At 33.6% G+C, this 21,694-nt stretch overlaps 2 protein-coding genes across 3 annotated transcripts; one reads left to right on the top strand and one right to left on the bottom strand.

The window, feature by feature from the left end:
- Nucleotides 1-4,997: 4,997 nt before the first annotated feature.
- On the bottom strand, nt 4,998-9,413 carry LOC102612154 (pyrophosphate-energized vacuolar membrane proton pump). The gene is made up of 8 exons (XM_006474322.4): nt 9,025-9,413; nt 7,588-8,162; nt 7,095-7,474; nt 6,718-6,804; nt 6,307-6,637; nt 5,754-6,164; nt 5,572-5,631; nt 4,998-5,481 (listed from the first exon to the last, which is right to left on the bottom strand). The coding sequence occupies exons 1-8, from the start codon at nt 9,284-9,286 to the stop codon at nt 5,272-5,274; spliced, it is 2,316 nt and encodes a 771-aa protein (XP_006474385.1). The 5' UTR covers nt 9,287-9,413; the 3' UTR covers nt 4,998-5,271.
- A 2,326-nt stretch (nt 9,414-11,739) lies between these two features.
- LOC102612656 (uncharacterized) lies at nt 11,740-16,779 on the top strand. 2 transcript variants are annotated; one of them, XM_052433175.1, is made up of 5 exons: nt 11,740-12,092; nt 12,456-15,509; nt 15,587-15,632; nt 15,827-16,182; nt 16,293-16,779. In XM_052433175.1, exons 2-5 carry the CDS (start codon nt 12,462-12,464, stop codon nt 16,293-16,295), a joined length of 3,453 nt encoding a protein of 1,150 aa, XP_052289135.1. In that variant the 5' UTR covers nt 11,740-12,092; nt 12,456-12,461; the 3' UTR covers nt 16,296-16,779. The 2 variants fall into 2 exon arrangements, with proteins under 2 accessions (XP_052289135.1, XP_052289134.1); XM_052433174.1 differs by having other exon boundaries at nt 15,827-16,187.
- The last annotated feature ends 4,915 nt before the right edge of the window (nt 16,780-21,694 follow it).

Raw genomic sequence — 21,694 nt, 5'->3', positions numbered from 1 at the left:
AAAAAAAAAAAAGAGGACCCCTCCACGTTTTGTCTATTTTCAGCATGATACATTTATTCATTAAAAAAAGAAAGCATTTTTTCTATCCAATTATTTTTGTTCAATAATTAATTATTAGAGTGGTGTTAAGGGAAGAGAAAGATAAGAAAAAGTTGTGAGAAATTTATCCACTTTCACTATCCTTTCCTTTCATTATTTTACTCAACTTTTTCTTCCCTTGGCAATTTTGTTAGGTTAGGAAAATGAGAAGGAGACTGCAGTCACGGACCGAAGTTGCTGACAAAAGGATAAATTTAGACTCTCGATTTTTAACTTCTCATTGGTTATAATGAGTAGTCAAGATGCACTAAAATACTAAATGATGGTTTCTTCCTTTTATTAATTATTTTCTTCACTCCCTTCTCAGCCTTTTAAACGATGATTTTTTTGTGGTGCTAACGATGATGAAAAGTTTTTTAAAAAAAAGAAAATCTCGACGGCCCTTAATCGTTGATTTCTTTAAAGGTTAGATTTTAGAATTTGTTCTTTTTTGTGTTTTTCTGATATAAACTTTCTATTAATTTTCTGGGTTCATTGCTACATCAAGTTACAAGATCTAATTCATGGTGATTCAATCATCTTCTTCTTCTCAATTAGTTTATGAAATTCTTAATAAAAAAATTTTAAAAAAAAGATGTGCAAATTTTACGGCGGATAAAATAAAAATGCACCATTAATTCAAAGATCCATCACAACAGAGGGATGAAAAATGAGTCATACCCATTTTGTTAACGTGATCTCCTTGCAACGTGTTTGGAATTTTGTTTTTCCAATTGACTTCAATGAATTACCAAGTGATTTTATGAGAGTAGTGGATTAGATGTAAGGTAGGTTGAATAGGGCTATTTCCGCCCTGGCCCCAAATATTTGGACAATTTTTACCAAACACTTATTTGTTTTGACATTTTCCACCACACATCCAAAACCATCAATTTACCTATCAACTGTAACGGTGACTGAGTAATTGGACAATATTACCCATTATTTGAATTAAAATGACTGAATTGTTAGGAAACCCAGGCCATCCATTAATTAGTACAACCATGTCTTGTTGTTTGTTCTGGAATCATTTAATTACATTATTATCCTTTTAAATAAAGAGAATTATGCTGCACATGTAGCATTGTCTAACTATTTTGAGACAATTAGCCAATTTCAAACATAATGGCTAGAAATCCCAACGGTCATTTTGCGAGAGTGGTGAAGTTGTCTTCATTTTGCTATAAATTAATCCAATGGCACTCATCTCATCTTTATTTTCACATTCTCTACTCCAACATCAAACATATACAAAACACTGCAACACCAATTTCAGCTTCGATAGCTCATCGTCACTATTATTACCCATACAATCGTACACGCACAACTAACTATAAAACTTCATCTCCATCATCGGATTTAATACACACAGTTCAAATTGCAGAAAATGTTAGAATCGAGGAGTGCTTCTAGTTCATCAAATTCCACCTCAAAGAAGAATTTCATCAATGGTGATCTTATAAAGTTTCATAATAAAATATTTTACTCTCGAGTGAGAGCGAAAAAAAAAATATTTTTAATCTGAAGCAAATCCAAACCAATTATACTACAACTGTCCTAAAACGACAAAGTGTAGATTCTTGAAATGGTGGACACCATCCATAGAAAAAGATAGAAGAAATTCGAGCATTACATACATATTTCAATCGATGCACCACAATGTTAGCGAAATTGATAATTTTGACCATGATGTTCTTATTAATAGGTTTAGCAACATTAAAGCAGTGATGATGCAATTGAAGAAGTATTAAATCATGATTTTCATATTGTTTGTTGTTGTGTTTATCATATATTATAATGCAAGCTAAATAAAGCAAAATATGAAATCAATATATCAGTTTGTCTTTGATCCATACATTGACTTTGGCAGTAATATACATAGCCTTAAGTTATAGTAACCAAAAACACAAAATCTATTGTTAGTGTATCTTATCAATACCATATATACCATGTTCAACAACTTACAAAGTACCACAAATGAGTCCTATTGTTTGCAAATAACTTACAAGCAAAGAACTAATTGAATTGAAGCTGTAATTATGACACAAAAGATAACAACAACTTATCTGTAGGATAAACTTTGATTTGGGAAAAATTATGTTGTCCAGACCTGGTTCAAAGTGGCATTGTGGAAGGTGTCGAAAAATTAGATATGTAACTCCAATATTTATTAATTTAAAAAATTGTTGCTAATGTATCCACTAGTCTTCAACAATAATTGCATACCAAAATAACAAAAGTTTATGAAAGGATTATTTTCTAATAAGTATTGGATTAGATGTAAGGTAAGTTAAATATTGAGCCATTGATCCGGCTCAATCCAATTGGAGAGGTGCTGGAATTGAGGTCCATGATTTTTTGAAATTGAGTTCCATATGACTATGGTAAATCTAATTGGAGCTTAAGAATTGTAAAGTCTTTTGGTTGATTTCTACTACTCTCATAAGTTTTTATATAAACACACATGTAGTATCTAAATATATAAAATGTATTACAAAATATAGAGAAACCTACCAAAGGTGTAGGTGTATGAAAATGAAAGAAGAGACAATAGGCTCTTGCAATATAACCTAACGAGATTTTCTTTTTTTTTGTGATAATCCTCTTTCCATAAGTATACAGCGGCATTAGGGTTTTCCTTCTGATTATATTCTCTTTCTAATCAAATAGACAATGACATAATCTTATTATCATTCACTTATGTGTTTAAGGATTGAAATGTACCCTTTTTAATCTCATTCTTATTGTGTCCTAATATATGCACGAATTTCAACGTTGGGATTAAAGCATGTGTAGGTTATCTGTTGTTCTTAAGTGTTTTTGCATGAGATGTCATATTCTTGGGCGATCCATGTTTTACACATTAGAAAGCACTTTAATTATATATATGATGAATAGTCACTTTCCATGCACATATCTCAATTGTTGCGGACATAAATAAATAAACATTCAACAGAGATATGTGCATAAAAAGTAGTAGAAAAATAACACACTACCATTAAAAGACAACAAAAAAAAAATCAGGACAAGAGAAAAAAAAAAGTTTTTCTACAACATCAGAAGATAATTAAGGTTGATAAATTGTCGGCTCAAGACATGCTTTTCTAAACCTAGGCCCAAGGCCATTAACAAGCCCATACCCTATGAAAGTTCATCCAAGTTTAGATAGGCCGAGTTTGAGTTTTTTATTAATTATGAAATAAATTTTTAATAAAGTATAAAAATATTTAAATTAAAGATAGCTATTCAATACATAATATAATAATAGTACAATACACAAAATATTAGTAACACAACATAATAAATCACAAAAACTCTATGAAAAAACATATTAATTAAATATTTTGAGTTTTTTTAAAATTTGATTTATTTTTTATTTATAAATTGATTTTCCTAGACTCTTAACCAGACCTAATCTGTGCGAGTCTTATATTTTTCTGCCTATGTCCAAACTTAACCCATGAGGGTTGAGCCTAGTTAGGCTCGAGCCGGACTAACGTGAGCTCTTTTGCCTAACCCTAGAGATAACACTCTTATTTTCATAAAGACCGATCATACTCTTATTTTCATATAGACTGATCAAATTTTTTTCGAGTAAATTTATTTTTAAAATGATTAATTATTGAGTGGAGCTTTTAATAACCCTCTAAAATCTTTGTGTAACTTCTTTTGAATTTTATTTCTTAAAATATCCCTAATTCAATTTATAAAAATACAAATCCATAAACCGTCTTGTCATAAAACTTCACCATACAATTTTTTTTTCTTTTGAGTTTTTATTTATAGAATGCAATGCATATAAATCCTAAAATCTTTGATTAATTTCTTCATATTAAATGGTTACTAGCTCAATAATTCTAAATTCTTGTAAATTTCTAAGAAACTTATATTCTTTTCCATTAAAGTTTAAGATGCAAATATAAATTATGAAATGGGATGGGTGTAAAAAATTTATGAAAAGAATAATTTATATAATTGCTTTTAATTAAATGTCCATTCAAAACAAGAAATAAATTAATTTATCTTTAGTTATTTAAGTAATTTCAACTGAAAGGGGTTCTGCAAAGAATTTAGAGGGGGTGTCGGAAGTCCTACTAAATATTTTTCATTTTGTGTAAGATTATGTGTACTCTGGAATATATTTTGAATGGTCCAATTCCAATAAAAAAAATTTATTATAAAATATTCTAAAATGCACAGATACATAATTTACCAATATTAAATATGGAATTATCCCACCTTTTTATATTTTTACTTCTAATAATAATTCGTTTGTCAAATCATGTGCTCAGCACGAAATCTATAAGAAACTTAGCTTTAGAGTAAGGTAATCTCTAAATTTACATTTAATATAATTTATAATCACTAAAAATAATACAAAATTGAGTAACAAAAAGTTGGGTCAGGCAAGGCCAGTCTCATATATATATATTTATCTTGTTTTTTGTGGTTGTAAATTACCTCATAGTAAAAATTAATGACTTTCATATTTTACTTGCCTCCTCTTTATATGATACAGACCATTACACTTTTCATTGGGACGAAGAAATTCCCTAATAAATTATTACTGAAATGATTTATTTAGTTAATTAATTATTTTGCGATTAGTAATTGAAATGTAATCTTTATCAGAATCAATTAGCACCAAGAAGGGAAAAAGACAGTTGAGCAAGAAGATAAAATCAACCAACTACAGCCAACAAGAGGAAGAAAATTTGTCAATTTTAGATAACCAATTCTTCCATGGATGATAGTTTGCTCAAGCTCTTGCAACTTGTTCATAAATTGTCACGGTGATTTGAAAATATTTGACACTATCATTGTTGCTAATTTTGCATTGGTCTGTAATTAAACCTTTTGTACTGGCGCGCACATACAATGCAATAAAAAGAGCACAGGGAAAGAGTCGTGAAAAAATGGACGCTAAAATCGTTTTTTACTTCCAAAAATAAGAAACTTAAGAACAACGCAGCCCCGACTCATTCATTAGATAGACAAATTATCATCATCATCAACCCCTTGATGGAAAATTTTCTCACGCAATTCTGCTTTAAGAGATAGAATTTCAAAGGGTCAACGTCCTGACTCCTGAGCATACTAATATACATTCAGAGAAGGATACAGAGAAAAAGAACAAACAGAAATTAGGGTTGTTGGTGGACCGCCCAGGCTCCTGTCTGTTTGAGTATTCTTCTAATTCCATATCTTGAAAAGCAAGCCACCGTGTGTGGCGAAAAAGGGAGCAAAAACAAGTGATTCCACTGCCATTAGCTTGATTAGGATGTTAAGTGATGGTCCAGATGTGTCCTTCAATGGATCCCCAATTGTGTCACCAATGACCGCAGCCTTGTGTGGATCTGATCCTTTTGGACCAAGAGTTCTGGCGTGCTCTGAAGCGCCAGCCTATCATCCCCACATCAAATGTTTCAGAAACAACACTTCTCAAGAATCAAATCATGAAATAGCATTTATACAGTACACTCAAATGCATACCTCAATGTACTTCTTGGCGTTATCCCAGGCACCACCAGTGTTGGATGCAGAGATAGCAATCTGTAAATTTGGACAGGACATGACATCAGCATTTTTTAGATGAAGATTGAGAGGAGAATATTTGTGACTTTCACTATCATAGGCGCAATAAATCACTTATTAGGGGCATGGTAAACATTTACCTGTACACCTGAGACAAGGGAACCGGCAAGGACCCCAGAGAGAGTTTCCACACCAAAAAAGATACCAACAATAAGGGGTGTAAGCATGACAAGGGCACCAGGTGGGATCATCTCTTTGATGGATGCATCGGTGGAGATCTTAACACAGGTAGCATAATCAGGTTTGGCAGTGCCTTCCATAAGACCAGGGATGGTGTTAAATTGCCTGCGCACTTCCTCAACCATTTTAAGAGCTGCACTTCCCACACTCTTCATTGTCATGGCAGAGAACCAGTAAGGAAGCATAGCACCAACAATCAAACCAATAAACACTTTTGGAGTCAACACATCAACAGTTGAAATAGCTGCACGGCTCACAAAGGCACCAAAGAGGGCTAGCGACACAAGAGCTGCAGAACCAATGGCGAAACCCTGGAGACAGGCATAAAACATCTCTCAAGTTATTTGGATGAAGATCTAATATTTCTCAAAGCAACAATATGGAAAAGCAGCTGATACAAGACATGCATCAACAGATACAAGTTCGAATTTAAGTGTAAACAATTTTACAAACCTTTCCAATAGCTGCAGTGGTGTTTCCTGCAGCATCAAGAGCATCAGTTCTCTCTCTGATTCTGTGGCTCATGCCTGCCATCTCAGCAATGCCTCCAGCATTGTCACTGATGGGACCATATGCATCAATAGCCAATCCAGTAGCTATGGTGCTTAGCATTCCAAGGGCGGCAACTGCAATACCATACATGGCAGCAAAACTAAAACTGACAAAGATGCTGACTGCAATGGCAAAAATAGGAATAATAACAGATTTGTATCCCAATGCAAGGCCAAAAATAACATTAGTAGCAGCTCCAGTTCGGCAGGAATCAGCGACATCTTGGACAGGGCTGCAAAGAAAGCAAAGTTAAACGAATGATGATTGACAAAAGGAATAGTAAGGAAAATAACTGCAACAAACACTAATTACCTGTATGCATTGCTAGTGTAGTACTCGGTTACAAATCCAATAATAAGACCAGCCCAAAGACCAACAGCAACACATAAAAAGAGTTGCCTACAAAATTCAATTCAATGTCAGCATTCTAAAATCAATAGTTTTTTTTTTTTTCTTGGAGAAATAATCATTCTACGTAAGCATTGAACACGAGAGAGGCAATACTTTAATAAATGTCTCTATAGTCTTAACAAAAGTGAAGAAGCAACATCAGCATTCTAAAATCATTAGCCTTTTTTTTTTTTAGAGAGAAATAATCATTCTATCTAAGCATTGAACAGGAAAAGAAAATACTATAATAAATGTCTCTTATAGTCTTAACAAAAGTGAAGAAGAAATGTAGATCTTACCAGTTCTTCACAACTTTCTGGCTCCCAAAATTGAAGATGGTGAATGAAGATGGAAGAGCTATCCAACTAACAATTGCAATTGCAACAGTCATCAGAACAGTGGAGATGATGAGTTGCTTCTTCAAAGATGGCTCAATTTCCTTGACAGCCTTGATCTCAAAGATATCAGTTGCAAATAAAGTGGTGATCAAACAAACAATGATACCAGCAGAACTGATGAGCAGAGGATACAACATCGCAGTCAACTCATGATTGATTCCGAAAGAGGAGATTGAAGCAACCACAAGGGCAGCACAAGAGGACTCAGCATATGAGCCAAAAAGATCAGATCCCATTCCAGCAATATCTCCAACATTATCACCAACATTGTCAGCAATCACCTGCAAATATGAAACAAAATTAATAAAACTCAGTTGATGAAACAACTTCATAGTAATTAAAAAAAATAAAAAAAAACCCACAACATCACCAACACAAGGATTGTGATCCTTACAGCTGGGTTTCTAGGATCATCTTCCGGAATGTTCCTCTCAACCTTGCCAACAAGATCAGCACCAACATCAGCAGCTTTAGTGTAGATACCTCCACCAACTCTGCCAAAGAGGGCCATGGAGGAACCTCCAAGACCATAACCAGTTATAGCCTCAAAAAGACCAGACCAGTCATCACCATAATACAGCTTGAATAAGTTGATGGCGATGAAAAGCACTAAAAGACCATTTGCAGCTAGGAGAAAACCCATGACAGCACCAGATCTAAAGGCAACAATAAAAGCCTTCCCAACTCCCTTCCTTGCCTCCAGTGTGGTTCTTGCATTTGCATAGGTAGCAATTTTCATCCCAAGGAAGCCAGAAACAACTGAAGTGATGCCACCAAGCAAGAAGGATACAGTGCTGAAGGCAGCAGTGGCCAGAGCAGGCTTGCACATCTTAAATGGATCATAGGTGCAAGCCTGGCTCTTTGTGCTGAAGCCCTCAACAGAGCCAAGGAAAATGAAAATCAAGATTGCAAAAGCAACCATGAAAACACCAACATACTGATATTCAGTGAACAGGAAAGAGGTTGCCCCTGTCACATCAACGACACTCAAACAAATTTAGAAAGAATCCATCACCGGACCAAATTAAAAACAAATTTCAGAGAATTCAGCATGTTATATTCATTCTTTATAACTAATCAGAACATTGATCTTTTAGGTTTACAAAAATTTGTTCATCTGTTAGTGGGGTTAATTAAAGGTCAAATGTAACTTGTAATATTGCGACTCAGCAACCTTTGAAAATATTTGTAATAACAATATCGGGAGTTTTGTCCATTTCAATGTACTGTAGAGACACAATAGTGCCTCGTTCTCAAGTAGTATCTCACTCAATCTAATGGCTCAAGTGATGCGTTAGTCACACACTAAAGACACAGAAATTAGATCCACGGGAAAACGCTTGGATCCATCACGACGCACAAACATTTAATGGAAGTCTTTATATGTAGGAATATTAATTACTAGATAAACCAAATATACATATATTAAAATCATTGGAAACAAAGATCGCAGCATGAATCATCAAACCATGCCAACATACCCTAATTTTTTTAATATTATTTCACATTCCCAGATGATAGAATTAAAATATCATTTTAGTCCTGTAACAAAATTTTGTGTGTGTTTATATATATATTTTAGATGTCAAAAATATTTTTAATGTTCACATCCGATTTATGCCACCAAACAAAATAAAATAAATTTAATAAAATAATAAAAAGAACAAAATTGTGGGCCCAAATTTCAGGACCAGCCATCACCTCCGATCTGGAAACAAGCATAGTTTTAAAGAAGACACGTAGAACATGGCCCCCTGCTGAAATTACAACTTCATCCCCCTCAAAAATATCAAAAAGAAAAATTGTTAAAGAACTGGAAAGAACAATTCACCTTCAGAGATGGCGCTTTGAATTTCGGCGCATTTGATGACAACGTTGTGGTCATTAAGCCCTTCCTCTTCTTCAATGAGATAGTCAGTGCAGCCATTCTTGCCTCCGCCGGCGCCGGGGCTGTTCCCCGACGCGTCTCTGGCGGGAGACAGCTTGATGTTGGAGACGAGGACCCATTGAACCAGCGCGAACGCGATTCCAATAACGGCGCACACCGGTATCAAAATCTCCGCTCCGAGATCTGGCAGAATTGCCGCACCCATGGATTGAATTTTTCACCTACTCAGAAGGACGAAAACAAGTGCTCGTCTCCGTCGCAGGGGTAGAATTGGGAAAATGAGAAATTGATTTTGGCAGGGAGTGAAAGTATTGAATGGGAGAAATGTGTGGGGTTGTTTGCGTTTATATACCGCGAAGCAGAGTGACAGAAAGCGTGTGGTATTAATTTTGAAAAAAATAGAAATTAATTAATTAATTTGTTTATCCAAAATTAAATTGCATTAAAATTATTTCCAGATCTGTCCGCGCTGGAATTCCATTTAGAAAATGTCTTTTTACTAAATTGTGGTTGATGAGTGGCGTGACTTATTGTTTGTTTTTTTTTGGGTCCAAGGATTTTAACCTAAAAATAGATAACTGCGTAGCTGAAAACAAAAATGATTAAACAACTTAAAAACACGTTTTTTTCAGAGTCATTGGTTTTATCCATTTCTACTATTTGATCTAATTTTATACCAAAATTAATTAATTTTAAACAGGTTCTTTTCCCATGTTTTGCACTTAATTATTTAGTCTTTTCTTATTCATGGGAGATCAGTTAATCTTTAGTTAAGAAATTAAAGGTAGGATTTTTTAAATGTTTCATATCGGTGCATTAAATAAATTATTATTTTTTTGATATAGTTACTTTTTTAGTTATAAATTATTTATGTTAAGATCGTATTTGGTTGTTTTAAAATATTTTCTAATATTTCATAACATTCATTGTCAGACTTATCGTTAATTTATTGTTTATAAAATGAAAATTTCTTATATTTTTTAAAATTTTTGAGCTTTTTGAGCTATACCTATTATTATCGTTATTTTTAATTAAAGTATGATAATTTAATTAAAAATTTAGAGTATGTGGAAAAATTGAGCTGTCATAAATGATAATTTCATGAATTTACTGTATCTTAACATAATCCAGTCTTTTTAATTATATTATATCAACAACTTCGTAAAATTTAATTATCAATTTATTAAAAGAAGGAAAAAAAAAAAAGATCCGAATTACCTTTAAAAAGGGATAAAAGGGGAAGGAGGGTGAGAGAGAATATAAAAAAGTGAAATGAAAATTGAAAAGCTGTCAAGGTCTCGGAAGTTTGATTAGAAGTGACGAGTGGGCCCATTAAAGCATGGCACACGAATCTAATAATATTATCATAATTCAATTATCTGAGATGAAAGAGGGTTAGAGACAGTACTAGGATCATTATCCATCGTATAAAAAAAAAGATTTATATTCATACATAATTAATTATCTAGTAAGGACAACAGACCGCTCATTTGCTTGTAATTAAAAATGAAATTACTTGTAAGGACAGAAATATAGCAAATCCAGCTAAAGACAAAAACGATGCCGTCTCGTAAAAAATAACCCGTTTCTTTTCTCTGAAGATTGGTTCGGAGCTGACGTGTCAGTTTTATTCGGATAAGCACGATGAAGGTGCGTAATCCAAACGCACCCCATGCCCGATTCTTTGCTTTTCCGTTCTGATTCAATATTTACTTATTTATTTCATTTTTGTTGTTATTTTTATTTTGTTTATATATACATTTAACTTCTTTTTTTTTTTATAATTTTTGGGGGGATAAGATACAGACAGTTAACTTGTTGAATTTTTAACTAGACGGAACTTCACTTTCAAGAGAATGCATGTGTGCGCCAAGTCGTTGTACAGGTTTATGAGATTGTGGCCCCCCACGAATAATATTTACGTCCACCTAAATTTGATAAAAGCATTTCAGCCAACGGGAAGCAAAGATAATTCATCGAACCCCGCTGCTGCTTGACAATATTTTCCCAAAATAATAATAATATTATTATTTTTATTTTTATTTTTTTTTGGGGGAGGGAAAAAACGAACAAAACAAAATAGTTAGGCATCCGCATCGCAAATAGAGTGCTTTCGTGAGCACTACGGTGATGTAGTGGAGGAGACAAGATTGTCACCGTTGGGCCATCTTAATTTTCTAAATATAACTTATAAAACAGTGGGGTTAAGTGTATCAGTGTGTGAATTTTATTGGATTGTAAGTTACATTTTAGTGTAACCTAAGAAGACCCTAAAATTAAATAAAAGATTTTATTTACGCGCATGAATATTGTATAGTTTTGGGCTGTGTCGAGGTCGGCTTTAGAGTTTTTGGAATTTTAGGCAATTTTTTTTATGAGACTTCTTTTTATTATACAATTTCAATACTGAAAGAAACATAAAATATCTCAAAGTTCTTTACACATTTAGTTCTGAATTTCAAATATCATTAAGAAAATCTTTAAAAAATTTAAAAACAAAACCTTAAAAAATAGTAAAAGAAACATCTTTTTTACTTGGGTAATTTATCCTCAGCCCCCATATGTTTCAACAATTAGCGTCGCGCACCCACATATTTCAACCATGTGTGGCGCGCACCCATTTTCGTTAAATAAACAATTATTTGCAACGGTGTAAGGGTAAAAATGGAAATAGGTACTCTGAAAAATAAAAAAAATTCAATTAGTTTCCAGAATCAAAGCTTAACTAATCATTTCAACCTCTGTAGCTTTACTTTTCCTTCGTCATGTCAATGAGCTTGCTTGTACAAGAAGCTCAGCTACTGGAAATTGGAGGGAAATCCAAGATGAAGAGACCCAAATGGCAGGAAAACCACCCATTATCACCTACTACTCTCATATACCACCCATTATCACCTACTACTCTCATATATATTACGGAGACAATTTTTTTTGCTGCATAATTCAGAAAATGCACTGAGATAACAGAGGTTTGAGAGCTAAACCAGTGACCCGTCCTTAAAGGAGCTAAGGTGAGTGAAAGCACTTTTTTATTTAATTTTCGTTAGGTATACTGATTTGCATGTCAATTTGAATTGCTATATTTTGTGATTTGAATCAGTACAATTGCATTTTTGGATTTGATTTTATTATGGATGGTTGTGGTATTGGTTCTATTTAATTTTCTTTAGTCATTGATCATTGCTTGTTTGGAGAATGCTGAGATGGTTGTTGATAATTCATTGGGTGAATGCCCTTAATCGATGAAATTAACAAGGATTTCTATGTTTAATGTTGTGTGTACAGTTTGTTAAAAGTTTTATGTTGACTGAGATTTTTGTTTGTTTCACGAGTTAAAGGTCTTGATAATAATAAAGTAGGTATTGTGGTTACAGGAAATCATGGATAAAGATGATGATACCACTATCTTTGTTACTTACAAGGATAAGACACATAACCTTGGTATTATTGATAGAGACAAATTCAGTAGAGTTTCTGTGATTAACAAAGTTATGGTGAGAGTGTATGGAAGGAAGATGTTATTTGAAGAGAAGTTCAATTTGAGTATTTGGCAACCATGGGACTGTAAAGAAGCACAGATTGATACTGATAAAGACCTCATCTTTCAGCTAAAAGAGCACAATCATCATCTTATCTACTATATGCAGCTACACCTTGACAAAATACCCCAAAGCCATGTCTGTGCCGCAAAGAGAGTGTTATTCCAACCTTCTGAAGTTAACTCACTTACAAGTCCACAAACCAACAGTCCAGCAACTTTAAACCTTAATGACCCAATTCCATTACCCCTACATAACTCAGCAAACCGAACTGACTCAAACATTATTCCAAATGACACACTCTTACCTAAATTAGAAGCTGAAATTCCAATCAATGCCACAACCACTATCATGAAATGTTTGGTTGCACCAGATTATGTTCAATCACAACCCAATTCACAAAAAACACCATCCCTTACTATAACCAAGCTTCAAAACAAATTTGATGCAAACTCTGATTTATTTGAGGATTTCTTGGACACTTACTTCAGATCCCCTACACAAAACCACACAACATTTCCAACACAAACACAAGCAGTCACCTCAACCCAAACCAGTGATACAGAGCATATGCATGAAGTCAGTGATAACAATGGTGACAAAACTTCATGTTACACTCCAAAAAGTCCATCTCAGCAGCTCCCGCAAACCTTTACCCAATCTCCAAACCTATCTCCTTTGTTGAATGAGCACAAAGATAGAGAACAAACATCTGAAGCTACCTTTACACCCGTTTACCAAAATGATATGGCATCTTCCCCACTTACTCAAAATCCTGAATCACAGCATGTTTATGCTTCCAACCTTTTTAACGATTCATCTGAACAGGCTGGTAGACTCAACTCCAAGTCAGCAGCAGCTGCTGAATATGACTCAGAGGATGGTGTTTTCAGTTTGCTTGATAGTGATGAAGGTCCAGCTCATCCATTAGGTGCTCCTAATGTCATTCATCCAGCTGCGAATACTGTGTCAAAGCCTCAATTGGCTTTTGTGCTTTCTGATGACAGTGATGGGGATTGTATGCTTTCTGACTATGAAAGTGATAATGATGATTTAGGCATTGTGTCCGATGATGAAGTTGATGGTGTTTTGGTTAAAATAGAGGCAATTGTTAGAGAAAACATGTACATTCCAGGTTGGGATCCTGTGATTTTTAGAGTAGGGATGTATTTTAGAAGCTTTAGAGTGCTTGCATGGGCAATCAGGCAATATGCTATTGAAAACAAGTTTAAGGTTTATCGGCATAAGTTTGAAAGGGCTCGAATAACTGTTGGTTGTGCACAGTACAATTGTCCTTGGTTTTTGCATGCTGCAAGAACCAGATTTGGAGGTGTTTACCTGCTGAAGAGACTTCATAATGTGCACACATGCTCACGAGAGTTGGACAATCCTGAATGCACTGCTGAGTTCATAGCTGCTAAGTATGGACAAACCTTTATAAATCACCCTGACACAAAAGTTGATTTCATTCAAGATGAGCTTAGAAGAATATATGGTTGTAAGGTTAATAGGTTTAAGGTGTATAGGGCAAAAAAAATCGCTTTGCGAAAAGCAGGTGCAGATCATGAGTCAAGCTACAGGTTGATCAGGAGTTATGCTCAGATGATACTAAATAAAATGCCAGAGGCTTTGGCATTAGTTAGTGTAATTAGGTTTCCAGGGGAGCAATCTCGAACTCACTTTGATAGAGTGATCCTCTCATTTCCAGCCCTTAGAGATGGTTTCAAAGCTGGTTGTAGACCCTTTATTGGGATTGATGGCTGTCATTTGAAGGGTCCTTACAAGGGTGTGTTGTTGTCGGCAGTAGCAATTGATGCTAACACTGGAATTTTTCCAATTGCTGTCTGTGTGTGCAGTGTTGAAAACACCAGTACCTGGACATGGTTTCTCGGCCATTTGAAAACATTTCTTGAAGATAGAAGGCAACTAACATTCATGTGTGACAGGCAGAAGGGCATCCAAAATGCTCTGGCTCTTGAGTTCCCAAATGCTCATGTCAGGTTCTGTGCAAGACACATTCTTGCAAACTTGAAAGCAAAACATCCACATACAAACTTCAAACCTTATTTTTGGGCAGCTGCAAGGGCGTGCAACAGAAGGAATTTTGATGAAGCAATGACAAACTTGATGAAAGAAGACGAGGGTGTTTACGAGACATTAAGAAGATTACCAGCAAAATTCTGGTCAAGACATGCTTTTGATAATAGCTGCAAGACTGACCACTGCACAAATAATATGACAGAATCTTTTAATGCATGGCTTGGGGTTCAAAGGAAGGTGCCACTGCTGAGTATGCTTGAATGGATAAGGAAAAAGCTAATGAAGAGGATGGTGAATAGAAGGAAAAAGGCTGAGGCTTGGGAATCTGACATTCCGAAAAAGATCTACGACAAGATGATGAAGAATCTGCAAATTGGGAGTCCAAACCCTGTAGCTCGAGCTAGTGAATGGCTGTATGAAGTAGATCACATCCACAAGACTTATATAGTTGACCTGGAGCATCATGTCTGTGACTGTGGCCACTGGCAAGTAAGTGGTATTCCATGCATTCATGCAATGCCATGCATTTTACATAGTAGAAAGGAGCTGGGCCAGTTTATTAGTCCATTATTGAATCGAGGGAGTTATTTAAGTACATACGCTGGAATAATCCACCCTATTTCAGATAAGTCTTCATGGCCAATAACAGCAGGTGATGAGATTTTTCCTCCAATGATGAAAAGGCCTCCTGGAAGGCCAAAAATGAATAGGAGAAGAGAAGCTGATGAGGTTCCTGCAGAGAAGAGAAGATATAGGATGCAATGCAAGTACTGCAAGGAGTTTGGCCATAACAAGAGAGGCTGTCCAATTAATCCTTTAAATGCAAATAAAAGTACAAGGCATTATAAGGTCAGTGCAGTCTTTTCCTTTACAAGTTTCATTCTATAACATTGAACCTTATTTTGTACACTTGTGTCTATCCACAGAGTAATCTTAAAGGCTACATGACAAGGATAGGGTCAGCAACCCGAGGTATTATTTTGGAACTATTACAGTTTGTGTTATTGATATCCATAAGTAGTTGATTTGTCGATATTTAAATATTTATTAACTAATTTTTCAATATTTAAATCTTCATTATCTCTTGAAATTTGTTTATATTATTAAGGTTAACTATATAATGTTGGACATTATGACATTTAAATGAAAAAAATATCACATGGTAGGACTACAAGGCAGGACAAATAGTATATTTGACAGTGCACCAGGCAATGGGTCCACTGTTAGCCACATGCAGGCACATGAGCAAGTCAGAGTAACAGTTGAGGTTCATGAACCTCAAGAGGCGCAGATACCACCAGCAAAAAAAAACAAGATTGGGAATCATGAAGGGCCTTCAGGTACAAAGAAAATAATTTCAAGATTACCAGCAAATGTTCAGCCTGATGCTCCATGGTTGGGTGTACAAGGGAAGAAGATAATGGCTGGTGGGATAACTTTAAGGGAAAAGCACAATGGTCCAAAAAGGTCTGAACTAAAGAATATTGACAAGGGCAAGGGACCAGCATTCCCACATGATATGGTAAGGTAGTAATTCTAAAATGAATGGTTTTAAAATGAATATTAATTTACAGCTGTTAGCTTACTGGGTTAGGATTGCATTACTAACATTATGTTGTTGTCATAATGTAGTGATTGCTGGAATGAATTGGAGACATTGGCAGCAGTAACAGTAAGTAGCAGTGAAGGTATATAAACCATTTTTTTACACCTTCCAGAATGCCACAGTAAACCAGCCGATGATTTGAAGAAATGGAATCAGGAACTTTTTGGTTAGTTATGTTGGTTTAATTTTGATATGTCATGTTAGTTTGCTTATGGAGCTTAAATGTATCTAGTGCTTGCACACTAAGCACGCCAAAGGCAGTGGCCATCTTATTTTAACTAGGCTTTAGATTATGTTACAAGGGGTTTGTGGCATTAAGAAAGTTGTTGGCGAAGTATATTTAGCACTCATGTGTAGGTAGACCAACAATGTCTTTTTTGTTTTTTATTGGATACATTGCTTTGTAACCATATAGGGGATTAATACACCATTTCAAATGCTGCCAATGTATATTACTCCATCAACTATTTGATATTATTAATTACAATGAATCTCAGCAGATGTTACACTTAATTTTTCTGCATTTTCTGAATCTACATTACTATTTTCAATACATATGTCATGAGTTACAATATATGATAGCTGCAACGAGTACTAGAATAACCATTGTCACGAATTGGTACTTCTTCAATTCGGAAAGTAGAGTTTCACTTCTAATGATCCTGTGATCAAAGACAGACATGTCAAGATTCATAATATTGTTGTCATTGTTGTCAATACCTTGCTCTTGAAACAGGTTCATCTGACTTGCAAATTCTGAAATCTCTTCTCTAGATGGTGCCCACCATCTAAAGAAACCGCATGCAGGATCATTAGGACAGCTATAATATAATCGGTTGGGATTTGGCTTGGATTCTGATATTTTGATTGCTGCCCTGACTCTACAATAGCATACCTTGTTGTGGAACTTGAAAATTCCCCCATTTATCAAATTCTTATCTGAACTAGGTTTTGATTTTGATGAACTTGAAGCACCCCTGAAGCTAGACATCCTTCTGCCAATCTATGTGTTGAATAAGTTGTAGCTTGAATAGCTGGTAATGCTTGTGTTAGGCTTAATAATGATCTAAAGCTCAACAACGAACAAGTGCTGTTTGTATCAATATGCTAGTGAGTTTTGTTAGTCATGGTGAAGTTAAGGAGGGTTGCACAACATTAATATTTATAACTGGTGGAACTCTCTTGCCGTTATGTTACCGTTGCAAAGGAACTGTAAATGATGCCATCCACTGCCTATATATAGCTGTTACAATGTACAGCTGCACATGCTTTACCTACGCTTGTAATGTGTTTATCTAATGCCACATGTGTATTGTAATGAAATTGTTTTTGAAGGGCAAGAGTGTAATGTTAGTGACTTCACATAAGACAAAACTGATATGAATTTGTTTGTAATATTACCTTTTCAAATTCAAACTTTCGGCAATGCTATTATTTCCATTTTTACCCCTACTCCGTTTGAAATAACCGTTTATTTAACAGAAATGGGTGCGCGCCGCACATGGTTGAAACATGCGGGTGCGCGGCGCCAATTGTTGAAACATATGGGGGCTGACGATAAATTACCCTTTTTACTTCCATTAAACCATTATAAAATATAAAAAAATAAGTAAGAAAAATACTGTTTTAAAATAGAATATTTAGAATTGTAGCACATATGAAGTTGAGAAGATGAATTGATGATCAAATAATAGATATTGACTTCATATTTCAAGAAAAAAAATTTCTTTTTAGATAGATTAATGAATGTAATAATTTTCTTTGTAGATAAGAATTAAGAAATTGTTTCATCTATTGCGTTTTGAGATTATAAGGTTTTAATAGAAATTAAAATAAATACTAAAAGTCAAATATTCTAATGTTAAATAATTAAATTTTCTTTACATTTTCAATTTTTTCCTTGAAAAGTCTAATCATAAATGAATTAATGGTTAGACAATGTTATTAATTATATTTCTTTAACATTAAAGTTAACAAATATAGTTTAGGCTTTCCTACAATACGTAATTTAAAAAAAATTATTAATTACATAATTATTGAATAAATATTCAAAAAATGAGACCTTTCTAAGATTTGGGATCTTAAGGGACTTTTTTTTTTAATAGTGGTACACAAGATTATTACTATAGTCCTAAAGACTATCTTTATTCAACTATGAACTACTTCACTTACATTCACGTTTCCTAATGGAGAAGGTTGTCTCCACATGTCTTCACGGGGAGAAGACTCTCTTCACATGTCTTCACAGGGACAAGACATCAATTATTAACACGTTGTCTCCACTCAGTTATTTCATAACCATTCACATTTACGACCACTCACATTTCGAAAACGAAAGAACTTACATTCTATTAAAAATGAAACTTTCGAATATCTCGCAAAAAAATTAATGGGCTCCCCAGCCCCACCCTTGAGCATAGTCCAAGAAATATTTGAGAGAATTTTCTAAAGAATATTGTGATAATAAAAAAATAAGTGAAGAAACAGACTAAAAGTCCTCACTTTCTTTGTTCAGTTGGAAAGACAAAAGAAAGTATAAAAAAAAAAAAAAGGTTTCGTTTTATATTATGGTTGTTCCGTACACGTTTGTTTGTCTCCACTTAATTATAATGTCTCTAGAAGACTGAAACTAACCCCCACAGTATTTTTATGAATGACTAGAATCCTTACTTTAACACATTGTAAGTATGGATATTATCATTTTCCCACCAAAGGTATTCTGACACATCATGTCAGTACCACGGTTTGGTAAAACTATCAATTTACCACCAAACATTTAAACTGTTAGTATTTTCCCATCATTCCGTTAAAACTCAGTTAATATGTAACGGAAAATTCCTAAAAGGTCAATTTTACCCCTAGAGCATAAAAGACCATGTAATTAACCTTTGTAATTAAATCATTATTTATTGTTCTTCCTTCTTAAAGGACAAAAATTACCCTTTATGAATTTTGTAAAATTGACCTTGTGGTATTAGGTAATTCATAAATTGATTTAATTTATTTAATTTTTAAAAGGCAAATTTATTTATTTAATTTTTTGTGTAAAATTATTATCATCATTTCAAAGATTAAATTGCTTCTTTTGCACATTCTTTTTTTTTTTTGGCCCTTTCATAAATTGAGTTTTAGTAGTAGAATAAATTGTCTTTAGCTCGTCAATTTAATAAATAAATTTGTCCTTTAAAAATTAAATTAATTAAATTAATTTATGAAGTACCTAACACCACACGATCAATTTTATAAAATTTATAAAGGGTAATTTTTGTCCTTTAAGAATGAAGAACAACAAATGATGATTTAATTACAAAATTCATAAAAAGTTAATTACATAGTCTTTTACGCTCTAGGGGTAAAATTGACTTTTAATGAATTTTCTGTTACATATTAACTGAGTTTTAACGGAATGGTGGGAAAATGCTAACAGTTTACACGTTTGGTGGTAAATTGATAGTTTTACCAAATCATGATACTGACATGATGTATCAGAATACCTTTAGTGGGAAAATGATAATATCCCTTGTAAGTATAATGATTCTCCCACTAAGTCAAAGATTGATTGATCGTGATGTTTTTTGTTTGAAAATGAAATTTAGCATTTTCCTTTTCACAAGAAATGGGTCCTAGACTCCTGTCTCGTAATATCGTAATCACCTAATACACATTACTTAAGTCATTAATGAAGACGAATGTTAATTAGTTAAAACTAATAGACTATCAAGAAGTAATTAACTTTCTTAAAATCTTCGGAGAGTTGTTTCACGGCACTACTTCCAATCACACGTTCGCACTTTAAAGATTCGCCAGTGAATTATTCGAAGGCAATGCAAAATGCCAGGTGTTTCCGATGCAGGACCAATAAGTCGAAGAAAAAGTAAAAGAATTGAGATGAGCACGACGAATTCGAAATTGACAACGACATTAAACAAACAAATAATGAAGACATTTTTTGAAGTGTCAAAGAAAGCACGAGGGATCAGATGCTTTTGGACAAGAGTTCTCTTTGTGTTAAAAAGTACTCAGTAATTGACGATTTTGGGCTTCGGAAGTGCTTTTGATTCATTACCTTGATGGATGTTACACTCAATTACTCAAAAGTGATGGGAAGTTCTGTAATTTTTTTATCACTATTCAATCATATTCATAATTTTGGCTATATTTTGAGCAAAGGAAAGTTCGTGTTAGTACTTTATTTTGGTCCAAAATTTGTTTTTTATTGATTATTAGCCCTGAAGGAAATTTGGGCCATCTTCATCTTTTTTGTGTGCGTGTCTCTCTGTCTCTATATATATGGGGTAGGATTTTTTTAATCTTACTTAATTTAAAATTGTGATCAGTCATATAAAATTACGTAAAAATTACTTGGACTATTTTATCTTACTTTTCTTTTTAATTGTGACAGGTCAATTATTTTATAAAATTCAATTTTAGTGACAGATCTCAAATTTCCAAATTAAATGCAAGAAAATTGGGATTAATATTATATTAGCAAAAATTAACATACACTATAGGGAAACTATTAAAAATTAGTAATTGTTTTTTATTTCATTTATAATTCTAATTTAAAACATGAATGTTTTGTTTAAAATATTTCGATATGACTCAAAAGTTTATTGAGCGTCCATGATGATGCGTGACGCCCTTGTTGAGCAGTCTCAACATTCTTAAAATATGTAAATATTGAAACATTATCAGGTGCTTTCATATGCATCAAGTACAAAATGGAACAATTTATTTTTTTATTGCTATTAAAGCTAGAAATTTGAAATATTGTAGTGATAAAAAAACATTATAATTTTTTTTTAAAGCTATTTAAAAAAAAAACAATTAATCCTGTAAAAGTAATAGTGCATGTAAGGCGGTTTAGCTCACGTTTAAAAATTCTGGCTGCATGCAGATGGTTGCGGGCACTAGACTAGGAAATTTGGAGCAAGGTTGCTTAGGGGTATTTTTTGTTCATGATTACACACACACACATATATATATATGGTTATAAAAAATAGAATAATGATAGAGAATTATTAAAATTGAACTAATAATAAAATTGTCCTAAGTTTTAAATCAATAACAAATTTATTATGATATGACTCCGGTAGAGTCTAATATTGAGGTGCGTTTTCTTAAAAAATAAGGGTGATCAACCTTTGGCCGAGTGGTAAAATCTATACTCTTATAAGTTTGAGTTCCTATATTGTAATATAAGGATTTAATTTTTTTCTCTAATTATGAAATAATTGAGTGGAGATGGTTTTTTCCTTTTCGAGATATAAGTGGAGTAGACTTCTCTTTAATATTTGTGAGGATAAATATCTAACGTTTTTTTAAAGTGTAAGTGACGTTTGTTTTTTAACTTAATGACTTAAAGTGACTTAACTTAATTAATTAAGTTAATTAGATGTGTTTATTTTTATAACTTAATGAGACTTTT

Source organism: Citrus sinensis, chromosome 9 (genome assembly GCF_022201045.2).
Source record: "Citrus sinensis cultivar Valencia sweet orange chromosome 9, DVS_A1.0, whole genome shotgun sequence".
Taxonomy (NCBI): domain Eukaryota; kingdom Viridiplantae; phylum Streptophyta; class Magnoliopsida; order Sapindales; family Rutaceae; genus Citrus; species Citrus sinensis.
This window is presented reverse-complemented; position numbering and strand designations above follow the sequence as displayed.

Bases quoted from the DNA above. Each gene is read 5' to 3' on its own strand.
- LOC102612656 (XM_052433174.1), top strand. From the start codon at position 12,462: ATGGATAAAGATGATGATACCACTATCTTTGTTACTTACAAGGATAAG. The intron at 15,510-15,586 runs GTCAGTGCAGTC...GTCTATCCACAG, and splicing joins AAAGTACAAGGCATTATAAG to AGTAATCTTAAAGGCTACAT. The intron at 16,188-16,292 runs GTAGTAATTCTA...GTCATAATGTAG, and splicing joins TTCCCACATGATATGGTAAG to TGATTGCTGGAATGAATTGG.
- LOC102612154 (XM_006474322.4), bottom strand. From the start codon at position 9,286: ATGGGTGCGGCAATTCTGCCAGATCTCGGAGCGGAGATTTTGATACCG. The intron at 6,805-7,094 runs GTAAGATCTACA...TGAATTTTGTAG, and splicing joins CAGAAAGTTGTGAAGAACTG to GCAACTCTTTTTATGTGTTG. The intron at 5,632-5,753 runs GTAAATGTTTAC...CCAAATTTACAG, and splicing joins CCCTTGTCTCAGGTGTACAG to ATTGCTATCTCTGCATCCAA.